This window comes from Dromiciops gliroides, chromosome 5 (assembly GCF_019393635.1).
Source record: "Dromiciops gliroides isolate mDroGli1 chromosome 5, mDroGli1.pri, whole genome shotgun sequence".
In the NCBI taxonomy this organism is placed as follows: Eukaryota; Metazoa; Chordata; class Mammalia; order Microbiotheria; family Microbiotheriidae; genus Dromiciops; species Dromiciops gliroides.
In genome coordinates, this window is record NC_057865.1 from 251,943,967 (window position 1) to 251,958,265 (window position 14,299).

The window sequence follows — 14,299 nt, forward strand, 5'->3', positions numbered from 1 at the left end:
CATATATATACCTACATAAACATATATCCCTTGAGGATAGATATTAACTTTAATTTTGTCTTTGTATCTTGACAGTACTTAAAAGAATACCTGGCACATAGGAGGAGATTAATAATTAATCCTTATTGACTCTCTCATGTCTAAAGGTTTATGATTGTCTTTTCTTTGGTCTGTAGGAGTCTGAACTTATTGAACTAAGAGAAACCATAGAAATGTTGAAAGCTCAGAATTCTGCTGCACAGGCCGCCATTCAGGGAGCACTTAATGGCCCTGATAATCCCCCAAAAGGTATGTTTCTTACAAATTCTGTTCCTGGATTTTGTCATATTATATATTCATTTTAACTGTTGGTCAATCCAAAGGCATTCTTATGCTACGACATTCAGAGGTTATCTTTTTTTTGGGGGAGGGGGCAATGAGGGTTAAGTGACTTGCCCAGGGTCACACAGCTAGTAAGTATCAAGTGTCTGAGGTCAAATTAGAACTCGGGTCCTCTTGAATCCAGGGCCCATGCTGTAATCCACTGTGCCACCTAGCTGTTCCTGGAGGTTATCCATTTAAAAACAAACATATCAAGCAATCAAATGAGGTGTTTGTTTTTTTTAATTTAAAAAGGTTGCATTTGTTTGTGGGTATTGTGATAGATTTTACTATTATGATTCTCAAAGAATCACAGTGAGGTCATTAATTTGTTTATATGGTCATTCACATATCATCACCCCACTGATTTTCAATATCAACTAAGATTTCTTTATTCATAAAATGTAAAATTACCATTTAGGGATGAAGATGACATTTCTCCCCATTTTATTGAACATTTGCTGTTTGTTTTTTAAATTACAACGTTAAACATTTTAAACTAGCCTAATATGGCATATAAGCATGTCTATAGACATGCTTAAGATGAAAATGCAGACATCTTTCTCACTAAATAATCTATTTTATATCTTCATTAAAGAGTTGACTTAACTAGTACCCTAAAAATTAGATTAAATTGTATATACACATATATACACATATACATATTCCTCCTTACATTCAGCCTATCTAGGATATACCCACTATTTACAAAGTGAGGTGCATCTTTAAACTACAGAATAAACTAGTCCTGTGTTATTGATGTCTTTTCAATCTTTAACAACTTTTTTTCTAATTTTGTCCCTAATTTTTTTTTTAATTTTTTAATTTAATTTTTTTTTTTTGGTGAGGGAATTAGGGTTAAGTGACTTGCCCAGGGTCACACAGCTAGTAAGTGTCAAGTGTCTGAGGCCGGATTTGAACTCAGATCCTCCTGAATCCAGGGCCAATGCTCTATCCACTGCACCACCTAGCTGTCCTTGTCCCTAATTTTTTAAAAAATTATTTTTATTTAGAATTTTTCCCCTGAGTGACATGTAAAAAGAATTTTAACATCAATTTTTAAAACTTTGTGTTCCAAATTCTTTTCCATCCTCCCTCCCCTCAAGAACTCAAACAATTCAATATGTTATACACATGCAGTCATGCAAAACATTTCCACATTAGTCAGGTTGTGAAAGGAAACAAGCAAAAAAAGATATCATCAGTTCTTTCTCTGTAAATGGATTGTATTTTTCATAAGTCCTTCACAGAGTTGTCCTGGATCATTGCATTGCTGAAAATAACTAAGTCATTCACAGCAGATAATCTTAAAATATTTCTGTTATTTTGTATAGAAACTTTTTTCCAAGGAAAATGTATATGCTTTATAGCAAATTGCAGGGTCATAAACACTTTTCTCAGTGCTATAATAAAGAAGCTTGTGTTCTAAATCTTGATGCTTTAAATGGGTCCAGAAGGGATTTAAGAAAACTTAATACTCTCTATAACACATGCCATTGAAATAAAACTTACTGAAGGATTTATTTATTCTTGGGCAACAGGTAGTTCAATATATCAATCATACCTGAAAAGTAAAACCTCCAATACTATAAAAGGTGGGAAAGATGCCTAGAATTGGGTGGGGGAGAAGTTCATTCACTTCCAAGAGGCAAAGGGTAGACTGTGAGGATTTAGACCAAACCAAAATTCCCTTGTTCTTTGTTGCTTTTTATTTTTTCAGGTACTTTGGACATATCTCAACTTTATAAGGATTAATAGGTCAACTAATGAATAATAAAAATATGTATATCATGCTAATTTTAAATGCCTGCTTTAAATTTAAAAAAAAATACCAGTTGTACTTATCAACAATCCAACTGAGTGAATTGTTTGCCTTCTAAGAGGTTATTTCAGTGGTCATGTAGACACAGCCTCATAAATTTATATTGAAATTGGCTTTAAGTGACCATGTTTGACTTACAGACTCCACGTCTTTCCATTTTAAATGTCAAGGATTACATGTCAGGTGAATCTCTAACATGTGATTAACAGATGCTGGTTTTCACCTTATGTGGTATATACATAATCTTTTCAATGTGTCCTGTTATAACATGAATACATACAAATCAAAACACTACTAAACTTTGATACTCTAGACAATTCTCTAGGAGTATAAGTTTCAGCATAAGTACCAAATTGCATTGGTGAAGGGAGTTTGTTCACCTGAGACTTTCCTATATTCTCCTCCCTCCACTCCCCCCCCCCAAAAAAAAATTAAAGATCAGGTACCAAGGCCAGGAGACATTAGCCTTTATTCAATGTTTAATGACTGGCTGATGGATTGTACCTATTATCATTAGTCATTTGTTCTAGGACTACTTCTAGTTGACATCCATTGAATATAAGATAAGAATAAGGGATAACAACAATAGTAATATAAATAAAGATTTTGATACTGATGATGATGATGGATGATAGCAAAGTGGATAGAGAACTGGTCTTTGAGGCAGAAAGAACTGGATTTAGGTTAGAGCTCTGATACATTCTAGTTTTGTGATCTTAGTCTTGTCATTTACATCCTCTGTTGTCTATCCAGTTTCTGAGACTCTGTGAACCTTGCAGAGCCATTGTTAATCTGCACTGGTTGATGGTGATTCTTGGGATTTCCTTTTGTCAATAAGATCCTAGGTCCATAGAGAATAATAACGTGACTAAGAATTACTGAGAACTAAGACCCCATTGCTTCATTTGTCAAGTGAGGATAAAAAAAAATAATAGCTGTCTCACGTAATTATTGTCAGAGACGATGGGGTATGGTTGAAAAAGTGAAAGAGCACTAGATTTGGAGTCAAAGTCTTGGGTTCAAATTTTGACTCAACTATTCACAACCTCTATAATACTGGGCCTATCATTTACTTTCTCTGTATCTCTGTTTCTTTATCCATTAGAAGGAACAGGTTAGACGAGATATTCGGTTCCCTTTTAGCTCTAATTTCTTAGCTCTTAGGATCAAAAGAAATAAGGTATTGGAAGTTCAATGTACCTTGACATGTTACATACATATGAACTGTTATAATGAATGTCATGTAGCCCCCACTCAAAAGCTGCTCCCTCAAATAACACTCACTCTGGTAGGTTGGGTTCCCAAAGGGAAAACTAACTACTGTTCCTCTCAAGGTTCCAGGTGTGATCCTGAGGGTCTGAATTTCTAGTTTTCGTCCTCAGAAGCCTCCCTAGGTATTATTTCTCAACTCCAAGAGAAGCTCTTGAGCTTCTCAAAAAAAGAAGCTCAGAAGAGGGACAACTCACTAAATGGAAGGATGTTTAAGCCTCCATCTAGCTGCTTTTTGGAGATAATTCAATCAACAGCTTTTCAGAAATAACATTTATTTATCATATTCCTAATGTAGATTGGTAAAGGGTAATATCTACCTTTCCTTATGCCTTTTATTAGGCCCTCTGCTGTACATGGGCATTGGGGTTATCCAAAAACTTACATAATGCTCTAACTGAATGAGGGCAAGAGAAAGTGTAGTAGATAGGCAGCATGGAAGCCACACAAATGAGGTCAAGGCCTCCCTCTGATAGAAAGTTCCTCCATGACATGGGATAGGTTATATCCTCTCAAATGCTGTTTAGGCAACTATGTAGGGATTCATATTACAGAGAAAATTTTGACTGACTTTGAAATCCCATCTGGAACTTCACCATAGCAACAGGACCACAATCCAGAACTAATTGAGAAATAATGTCATGTAGTGGACAGGGAGTTGACTTTGGAGTTGGGAAGAAGTATATTCATGTTTCACTTCTGGTAGGTACTGGCCATGTAACCCTGGGCACGTCACTTAAACTCTGAGTGCTTTAGGCATCTCTCTGAGGATCCAAGTTGCAGAAAAGGTAGTGAACTGCTTTGGTAGAGGGAATTTTCTTATCTGATGATTCTATATAGCCTTCAAAAATCCCAGGTCTGGTCTTTGTAATTGATTAGTAAACAATAAACTAAACTAAAATGTACAAAGGCTAAAAGACAAAGAAAATTCACAGATGCTCCTTTCTTTCCTCTTCTCTCTCCTTCTCTCTCTCCCTCCCTCCCCTTCTTTTCTTCCTCCCCTCTTCTCGCTCTCCCTTCCCACACTCTCCATGTCTCCATATTTCTCCCTTTCCCCCTCCCTCTTATCTTTCTTCCAGATCTCCGTATTAGAAGGCAGCATTCCTCAGAAAGTGTGTCCAGTATCAACAGTGCTACAAGTCATTCCAGCATTGGCAGTGGTAATGATGCCGACTCTAAGAAAAAGAAAAAGAAAAACTGGGTAAGTTCTTGTGATCCATCTGCCTCATTTTTTGTATATTGGGTCATGTTTACATCATTAGGAGAACTTGAAGATGTGTAGGAATTCAACTGTAACCCTAAGAGTCAAACTCCATTTATTATTCATTCAATGACCATGTACCAGCATGGTCTGGTTAAAATGAACTGAGGCTTCAACTACACCAAGATCCAAACATTTGAGTGCCTGCTATGTGTCAGGGACTACAGTAAATATTTACTATAAGAAGAGGAGGGAAGGAGAGGAAAAGAAAGGAACAATCCCTTCTCTCAAGGAACTTACATCCTGTGGAGCTGGGGAGTTGCAAAGTGTAGAATGACCAACTCTCCCACCACATGTGAAGCTCCTCTGTCACATTATCTTTTGAGACAGTCTGATTATATTCATCAGGCAAAGGTGATAGGGATGGCCAGTTTGTTAGTTTGTTTCATATGGAAGGAAGGAAGGAAGGAAGGAAGGAAGGAAGGAAGGAAGGAAGGAAGGAAGGAAGGAAGGAAGGAAGGAAGGAAGGAAGGAAGGAAGGAAGGAAGAGAAAGAAAAGGAAAAGAAAAAAATGTAAAAGAAAAGAACATGGCTACCAGGGGGCTGGGTAGTAATCCATTCAATTCCATTCTGCTTAGCAGGAATGGTTCCAGTGCATAATACTTAGAAGCAACAAACTGTGGGGTTCTCTTTAAGAGGAAACCAACCACTGCTGAACAGAGTGCTTATATAAGTGAGACTCTCTTTTGATGAAACCAAACACATAAATATCACAGGATCTTATTGGAGTGTTTTCTATTAAATAATGAAAGACATATCTTTTTTGTTTTAAAAAAATGTTTATGCAGGTAATATTTTTAAATACTGATCAGCCTTCATTCCCTTGATTTGTAATTCCACACTCTTTCATGTTTCTGCAAGGTGAACTCTAGAGGAAGTGAGGTGAATATAAACCATGGACAATTTGGCATGCATCTCTAAAAACCCCCTATCTTGGCATGATTGCTATTCATTTTGGCAGGAGGCTTTTATACCCTTTTAAAAACAGATTATCTTGTATGTCTTTTCTTTGTGTCTTTTCATTTTAATCTCAGTTTATAAAGAGAGGTAATGTAGCCACTTCTGAATAAAACCATGGGGGACATCAATTCTCCTTTTGAATGGTTTGGAAATTTAAAATTTAAATAGAAAATGGCACCTAATAGAGAGCAAGGTGAATTTGATTTTATTTTTTGCCTTTTAAGTTGACTATATCAGCAATGGCTGATGTTATTGTAGGGATGAGGTGATTATTTAAAACCAAGTGGCTTGAAGGGAGAAGTTGACGGGCATGGGCATTGGTCAAAGGTGCTTGGTTTTAAATGGGTGCTCCAAAAGCCGTGCTGCTCATTCTGCCCTTATCTGAAAACCCTCAATGTCTGCGCTGTGCTGGATTAATAATTTTTTAAAAGGCAAAACACAGTATCTTGTTATTAGAGATACTGTGTTGCATATGTTAATTCTCTGCTTCTAAATACTGACCCCAGGCAGTGGCTAGGATGGCATCTGCAAACTAACTTCTCAAAAAACAAAACAACAATATCAACAACAAAGCTTTTCCATTATGCACAGAAAAGAAGAAGGCTAATTTCTCTCTTTCTTTCAGTTGAGGAGCTCATTCAACAAGCCTTTGGGGAAGAAAAAGTCCACCAAGCCTCCTTCTTCACATTCTGACATTGAAGAACTGACTGATTCATCCCTTCCATCATCACCGAAGCTGCCCCATAGCTCTGGTGACTGTGGGTCAGTATCCATGAAGCCTTCACAATCAGCTTCTGCGTAAGTCACGTTCTAGACAGGCTGCTGATTGGGAAAAAAATAAAGCAATCAGCAAAACTAGGTACTGGACCTCAGGCTGAGCCCTCTTCTACTTCTTCTTTTTTTTTTAATTCCACATTTTAAATATTTGAACATCTTTTTTCAACATGAGCCAGCTTCAATTTTCTCTGTAGAGCATCGATCCCCTCTTTTGGACATATTTTCATTTTCACATTCTCTTCTCATACATGACGACATAGTCTTTGGATGGAAATTGACTGTTTCCCAGCATCACTCTCCATTTCCCCCCTCTAAACCATTATCTTTGCTTCTTTCTATTTGCATTTGTCTCTGTCTGTCTAATTGTGTGTGGATGCAGGTCATCTCTTGTGTGGGCACCAAAGAAACGACAAAATGGCCATGTGATCTACAAGCACAGATCCCGGTAAAAGGCGTGTGGTGCATGATGCTCTGTACATAGACAAAAACAAGCCTGGAAAATGTTCTGTTATTTTGTTGTTGTGTTTTCTTCCTAGAACTCATTTGCATGTATTCCAGAAACAAATAAACAAAAAATTCTTAGTCTTTTAGTTTAGTTTAGGGAGGCAATCTGCTAGTGGAAATTATACTAAGCCTTATGTCAGAACACCGGCCTGTGTTTGAATCCTACCTCCATCACTTACTAAATAAATCCCCCCACCACCACCGAAAAAAAAAAAGGCAAAGTCTCTGAGCCTGTTTTATCATCTGTAAAATGGGAAAAAATAATTTCATATCATTGTAAGGGACCACCAAGAACAACGAATAAAATCTAATGTTTTCCCCTGATAGAATATGAATTTCTTGAGAACATGGAAGTCTTCATTTTTTCTCATTGTAATTCCACTGTCTAGCACGATGCCTGGTACATAGTTGTAACTTATTAACTGCTTATCAATTTATTGATTGAACTAGTCTATCTACCCAGAAAATGAATCCCCTCTATACCATTCCTGACAAATGGCTATCCACGCCCTGCTTAATGATTTTCAATGTTTGAGAACTCACTACCTTCCCAAAGCAATTCATTCTGTTTTCTGTTTTTGCTGATTGAACATTTTTCCTGCTATTGAGTGAAAATTTGCCTCTCTGTAAATGACATTCATTAGTTCAATTCTAGTCTCAGAGGTCCAGAAAAACAAATTGAATTTTCCATCCACATGACATTTTTACAATCATTTGAAAGTGGTGGTTGCTTCTCCACTAAGTTCATCTTTTCTTCAAGTTAACCTTCCCCAGTCCTTTCAAGTGATCTACCTAGGATATATTTTCAAGAGCTTCATCACCCTATTTACTGCCTTCTGGATACCTAAGAACTTACCAGTGTACCAGTTAGTACAAGTTATCCTTTCCCTACTTCCTTTATAGGATTTCTAAGGGGAAAATATTTTTGAACAGTGAATTGCTATGTGAATGGGAGTGTATATTACTACAAATTAATCATAGAAATGAATTGGAGGTAGTGTGACATGGTGCAGAATTGTTCTGGGAGTTAGGGTGATCTGGATTAAAATCTTGTCTCAGTATCTACTAATTGTGTTACCTTGGAAAAGTTACCTAACCTTTCTGTGCCTCAGTTTCTTATGTAAAATGAGGGGGTTATGCTTGATGTCCTCTAAGTTCCCTTATACTTATACAAGGCATGATATTATGTATGTATACACTCTTTCCCTGACAAACTAGCGGTGTGATGTTGATCAAATTGCTCAACTTTTCATTGCCACTGTCCTCTCTAAGACTAAAAGTTCCTAGAAAAATGCTAACCTGAATTTGAAGAGCAAATTCCTTACTAGGAGCTCTTATAACAATGAAATCACAGATATCACCCCTCAAAAAAAAGTTAGAGATGAGAAGCTGAAAAGCATTGATAGAGGTACTTTCCACACTGTTGCCTATCTGGATGAAATTCTAGGCCCATTCTCCCCTCTCCCCAATAAACAAAATTGTAAAACTGACCTATATTTTCCCAATTCTCCAATATTATTAAATAATTTGGCTTAATTGTCATCCTTCTCTAAGTCCTAACTACTATATCTTCAAAGTGCTAATATGACTCATGGATCTGGAAGACAATGTCAATGAAAGACAAAGTCTTTCAGGTCCTACAAAGATGAAGGGGCCTTTAGAGTAAGCATTGGTGATGGACAGATCCAGGAATAGACTATCAATGTTTTGAAGGTTCATCACCAGAAGCTTGGCTAAATGTGTGTGCTAAGTGTCCTTGGGGATGACCTTTAAAAACCTAGGTCTGGGGGCAGTTAGGTGGCTCAGTGGATAGAACACTAGCCCTGGATTCAGGAGGACCTGAGTTCAAATCCAGTCTCAGACATTTGACACTTGCTAGCTGTGTGAGCCTGAGCAAGTCACTTAACCCCAATTGCCTCACCAATGCCCCCCCCCAAAAAAAATAAGACACAAAAAATTCTAGGTCTGTCCTTTATGTGGTCATAAAAAGGTTACTCTTTGTGTAGGAGGGAGCACTGCTCATAACAAAGAAATCATGGGTCCTTAAATTTTTTAAGCAATTAGTATTTGTTCATCATTTCTTTAGGTCTTTTCAGGCAAAGCCTGGGTGATTTCTTGTCTTTGATGTGTGTTGGGGGGTATTTTCAGTATATTAAACAACATCCAAGGTCTCTTTTAACTCTGAGGACATTTTAACAATTAGGATCATGTGCTCAGACAATTTCTTCACCTTTTTTAAATATTCAATTTAGTAGGAAAAAAACCTTTGTAATGGCTTGATATTCATTAACCTTTCCTGACACTAAGAAGCAAAACAAAAAAATTATAATGGTAAGTTTCCAGACTTGAAGTGAGAATATGAATACATTTCTTCCACTCCTTAAGTGACAAGAATGATCAGTAGTCAATCACTTTCTTTTTTTGTTTGTTTGTTTTTTTGTTTTGCAGGGCAATGGGGGTTAAGTGACTTGCCCAGGGTCACACAGCTAGTAAGTGTCAAGTGTCTGAGGCTGGATTTGAACTCAGGTCCTCCTGAATCCAGGACCTGTGCTTTATCCACTGTGCCACCTAGCCACCCCCAGTCAATCACTTTCAAAACAAGTATCAATGGAGTGATAACTGTGTGCTCAGGACTGAACTAGATGCTATAAGGCATTAAAAAAATAAAGATGCATAGAGGCAGTGCTAATATAGAATGAGTTTATAGTATCACTAGGGAGATATATAAGACAATGTGTGATTAAGTGCTAGGACTAGTGATGTGGACAGGAAGAGCTATAGGATTTAGTGTTTTCATTTACTTTTCTAGTAATGGTAATGAATTTGCCCTGATCTAGTCACAGTCTCTTGTCCTATGGAACCAAAAATAAAAATTTTTTGAGACAGCTGCTTGGGACTGGAGAAAGGATGCAAAGCTCAATTTTCTGGGGGTGTTGGAACTTGTGATTTTAGCCCTATTAGCATACTATAATTATCTGGTCCAACTAGGAAGACAAAGCATGTATTTCTCCCTTGAAATGCTAAGGTTGAACCCCTCTATTGTTTTTGATGCTGTTGACCACTCAGTACTTTTGGATAATCTCTGTTTTCTTGCCTTTGTGTCTTAACACTGTTCACCTCCTCTCTCTTAAACTGCATCATAGGATATGATCATAGAGCTTTTAAACTAAAAAGACTTTAAATAAAATGAATGGATTTAAAATAAAAGGATAGGGCAAGAAAGGACTACCTATAGGTATCTCCCAAGTTAGAAACAGTACAGAGTAGATACAGAGAAGAATACCAGTTGAAATAACCAGAAGTACACAGGAGACAAAATGCAAGAAAGAAGTGATAAGTAAAAATTGTGGCCTCAAATATCTATGTACAAATGCCCTAAATGTAGGCAACAAATAAGAGAAGCCAAAGGTCCTAATGCAAAGAAGCAATTTTAACCTCATAGATAAAACTGTCATTTGGGAGATGAAGCATATGACTAGATAATGGATCTATGTGGTATACTCTATCCAAAAGTGGCAGGACAGATAAACAGGATATAGAAGCTGGTATGGCATGTTTTGAGAAGGTATAGCCATGTGAGAAAATCCAGGAAAAAGAAGGAAGAAGCATGGTGGAAAGCATTTGGGTGAAGATCAATGGAGTCATTTTTTTTAAAAAATCAATGTATGCTCCATATCACTTGGATAGGAAGAATAAATAGATGAAGAGTATTTTAAATAGACCACAAGCCTATCACAGGGACAATATGTTAGAGTAAGGAGGGGGGTAAAGGGCTTCAATAATCTGGAAAATTGCCCAAGAGGGCTCTCTTTGAAAAAAGTAAAGTAGCTAAAAAGCACTTAACATTTTTACTGATGATTTAATTACTCAAAAGGTAGAGTAATCAGCAAAGGGAAATTATATTCTGGAAATAATTCTCATTAATATAGAGAGGCTGGTTACTGGTATGGAAATTATAAGAAGCCCGAGTAGGAGAACTGACCACTACTCTGGTAGAAATGGAGAAGAAACCTGGGCATAGTTTGATGTGCTTCCTAGATTTGGGGAAAGTAGATTTCTAAAGGTTTAGAGGAAATACAGGTAGCATCTCATGGACAAAAATACTTCAGAGATAATTAGACTAGAATGGATGAGAGAGGCTGAAGAATGCAATTCCGAAGTCACAAAAGAAAACAATTCCAATAGGAGGGAAAATAGGATTTATCTCAAGAGATGTGCACAGGGAACTTGCCAACCTACTTAGATTTGAAAAAGAAATTTAGAGAAGATGAAGGCAAGGTCAGGTAGGAGAAATAAATAAAAGAGTATAGTTTGGTCCTATTGAAAACAAAAACAGTGTCAGAAATACTAAAGCTCAGAATGAGCTCATCCTTGTTAGGGAACCTAAGGACAACAACAATAACATTAAACCATACTGCTATATTTAGAAAAAAAGAATGATCAAAGCAGGGACAGGGAGTCTGCTTGACAACAGGGAAGGCAGAGCTACTCAATTCTTCTCATAGTTCTGTTTTCTTTGACAATGAGAATGACCTTTGAAATGGAAATGGCATAACAGAAATCAATAATGGGAATTTTATACTCAAGATAAGCAAGATAGCTAGTTGCCCTTCATACATTTAAAGTCTCTAGTGCAAATGAAACTATAGTTGGGGACTCAAAAGAACTGACAGAGGGGGTTGCTGAGCTTCTTTCGAGGATATCTGGAAGATCATGGGAAATGAGATGTGTACCAAAAGCATTAGAGAGCAAATGTTTCTATATTCAAAACAGGAGAGGACAGTCTACAAACTTTAACCAACAAGTTTGACTTAGACTCCTGGGAAAATTCTAGAATAAATCAGCATTGAGCTAGTTAGTAAATCCTTTAAATAAGAAATGGTGATTATAAAGAGCAGTGCATTGCAAACTTGACTTTATTTCCTATTATTATTTTTATTATTATTATTATAGTCCTAGATAAGGGAAATCATGTACATATGGTTAGTGGATTTTTAGCAAAGCTTTTAATAAACTTTCTCCTTCTATTCTTGTGAAGAACATGAAAAGACATAAATTAGATCACTGGTGTTAAATTTAAATAGAGACATTTCCCTGCGGATCCACAAAGCTACTTGCCAAGCCAGTTGTATGCTGCAAATTTGATACCTCTGGTTTAGACAATAACACACTCAGGGATTCAGAACTGGTCAGATTTAAAGAGGTTTTTTTAATAGTACAATGTCAAGGTTTTTAGTGGAGCTTCCCTGGGATCTGTGCCTGGCCCTATACTGTTAAATATTTTTAGCAATGATTTGGATAAAGATAATAGCGGGATGTTCACCACATTTTCAGATTACATGAAGATTATTACATGAAGTGGGATAGTCAATGTAATGAGTGACAGATCTAGAATCTCAAAGAATAATGAAGTATATTCATCCATTTGGATGAATCTTATAAGAAGACATTCAATAGTGATAAATGTCTTATACTTGGGTATGAAAAACAACTTTACAAATACAAGATAGAGGGAGGTGTGGCTAGATATGAGCTGTGCCCCTCTAATATCAACATGATGAAAATTATTTTTTATTAATCACATAGTGGGAAACTTCATGTTTATTCATACATTGATATATTTGACTTCAGATAAAAAAAATAGATGAAAAGTTGGCCAATATTTTCACTTTGAAATATTTCTTTTGAACTGGTTAAAGTTGCTTTCATGCAATTCTTTCTGTCTTTCCCCTTGTTTCTGTCTCTGTCTCTCTCATCTACATATCAGCAAACACTTTATGGACTTGTGGGATAATATTAAAAATCAGCTTATATGAAGGTACATTTCTTTTCCTTAATTTTCTATTTCCCCATTTACCTTTTGTGCTTTCCTCTTTAGGATCTGTGAATGCACAGAAGCAGAGGCTGAAATTATTCTGCAGCTGAAAAGTGAGCTCAGAGAGAAGGAGCTAAAATTAACAGATATTCGACTAGAAGCTCTCAGTTCTGCCCACCATCTTGACCAGATTCGGGAAGCCATGAATCGAATGCAGGTCAGTGCATTGGTTAGGTTGAGGAGCAAAGCAAATGTTTAAGGTATTGGTATTTTTATCATTTAGATTTGCTTAAATTACTTAAGGCAGCTCTCACACACTGTTAAAATGAATATGCTGCATGCTAAATAGACTGTAAAAATGTTTTCTGCATTCTGCCATTGTATCTCAGTTGTTTGGATTTTTTTTGAAGCCGGATTTGAACTCGGGTCCTCCTGAATCCAGGACTGGTAGTTTATCCACTGCTCCACCTAGCTGCACCCCTCCCCCCGCCCCGTCCCCGGTTTGAATGAACAAAGCTCTTCCAGATGTCAATATGGACTTTGAAATTTATAGGGAGCCTGCCTTATTTTTATATGATATCATAGAGGTTTTGTTTATCTACTTGGTGAAATCATCTATTCAAGATACTTAGAGTGACGTTATTTAAGTTAGTCTGTCTTTGATTATACCATTACCTGAGGACTAGTCTAGTAGCCCTTTATTTAAATTGTTCTAAACAGACATCCAACTGAGAAAGTGAGCTTCTAAATATGAAATCCCCAACAGACCTTTAGTCATAGTCTTGCTTTTTGCTCTTGCTGTCTGTCTCAGACGCTCTTCCTGCCACATACACACATAATGTGTGTCTATGTATATGTGTATATACGTGTATAGCATACCTTTATATGTTATAGGCATATACATATATAGTAAATTTATATAATGTAAGGGTTAAAATTCTAGCTAAACTGTCTAAAAATATCTAATGAGTGGTCGCCAACTAAATTAGTAAGCTTTAGCAAGAGTTAGACTTTTAAGCATTTATTAAGGAGAATAAGAATTTGGTAAAGAGAGAGAAAAAGGCCTAGATTCCTATCTATTAAAGGGAGAGCACATTTCTAGCTCCGCTCTCCACCAGAGTCCAGAGGAAAGAGACCGAGACTGAGCGCCAGTCTCTTCCTTCTCCTCCACTCGCCCGCGTCACTTCCTGACTCCTGGTCTTGCCCTCAAAGACCTTCCCTTCATGGGCAGAACTCTTCTACAGTAAGTATCCAGCAGGTGGCGTTATTCCAATCGTTACAGTAACCTGTTATATATACCTATTACATAAACATATAGCATGCATAATATATGCCATGTTCTATTATACTGTATTATATATAACATTATATGCATATAGACATATACACACATGTAAATGTATGACTGAAGAATGCTCAGTGTTTAGCAAGTGAGAAAAAATGTGATTCTTTGATTTTGATTTTCTATCTTGTTTTCTCCTTTCTGCAATAAGGAAGGAAATTCTGTATTTGGGGCCCCATATTTGTTCAT

At 36.7% G+C, this 14,299-nt stretch overlaps 1 protein-coding gene across 1 annotated transcript in view; it reads left to right on the top strand.

Moving 5' to 3' along the window:
- The window catches only part of NAV3 (neuron navigator 3), a 1,098,011-nt gene that overhangs the window by 1,050,247 nt on the left and 33,465 nt on the right, over positions 1-14,299 (top strand). Inside the window, 5 exon segments of the mRNA XM_043966554.1 lie at positions 177-288; positions 4,531-4,652; positions 5,574-5,594; positions 6,298-6,470; positions 12,832-12,985. Of these exon segments, the coding sequence (XP_043822489.1) occupies positions 177-288; positions 4,531-4,652; positions 5,574-5,594; positions 6,298-6,470; positions 12,832-12,985 (582 nt within the window).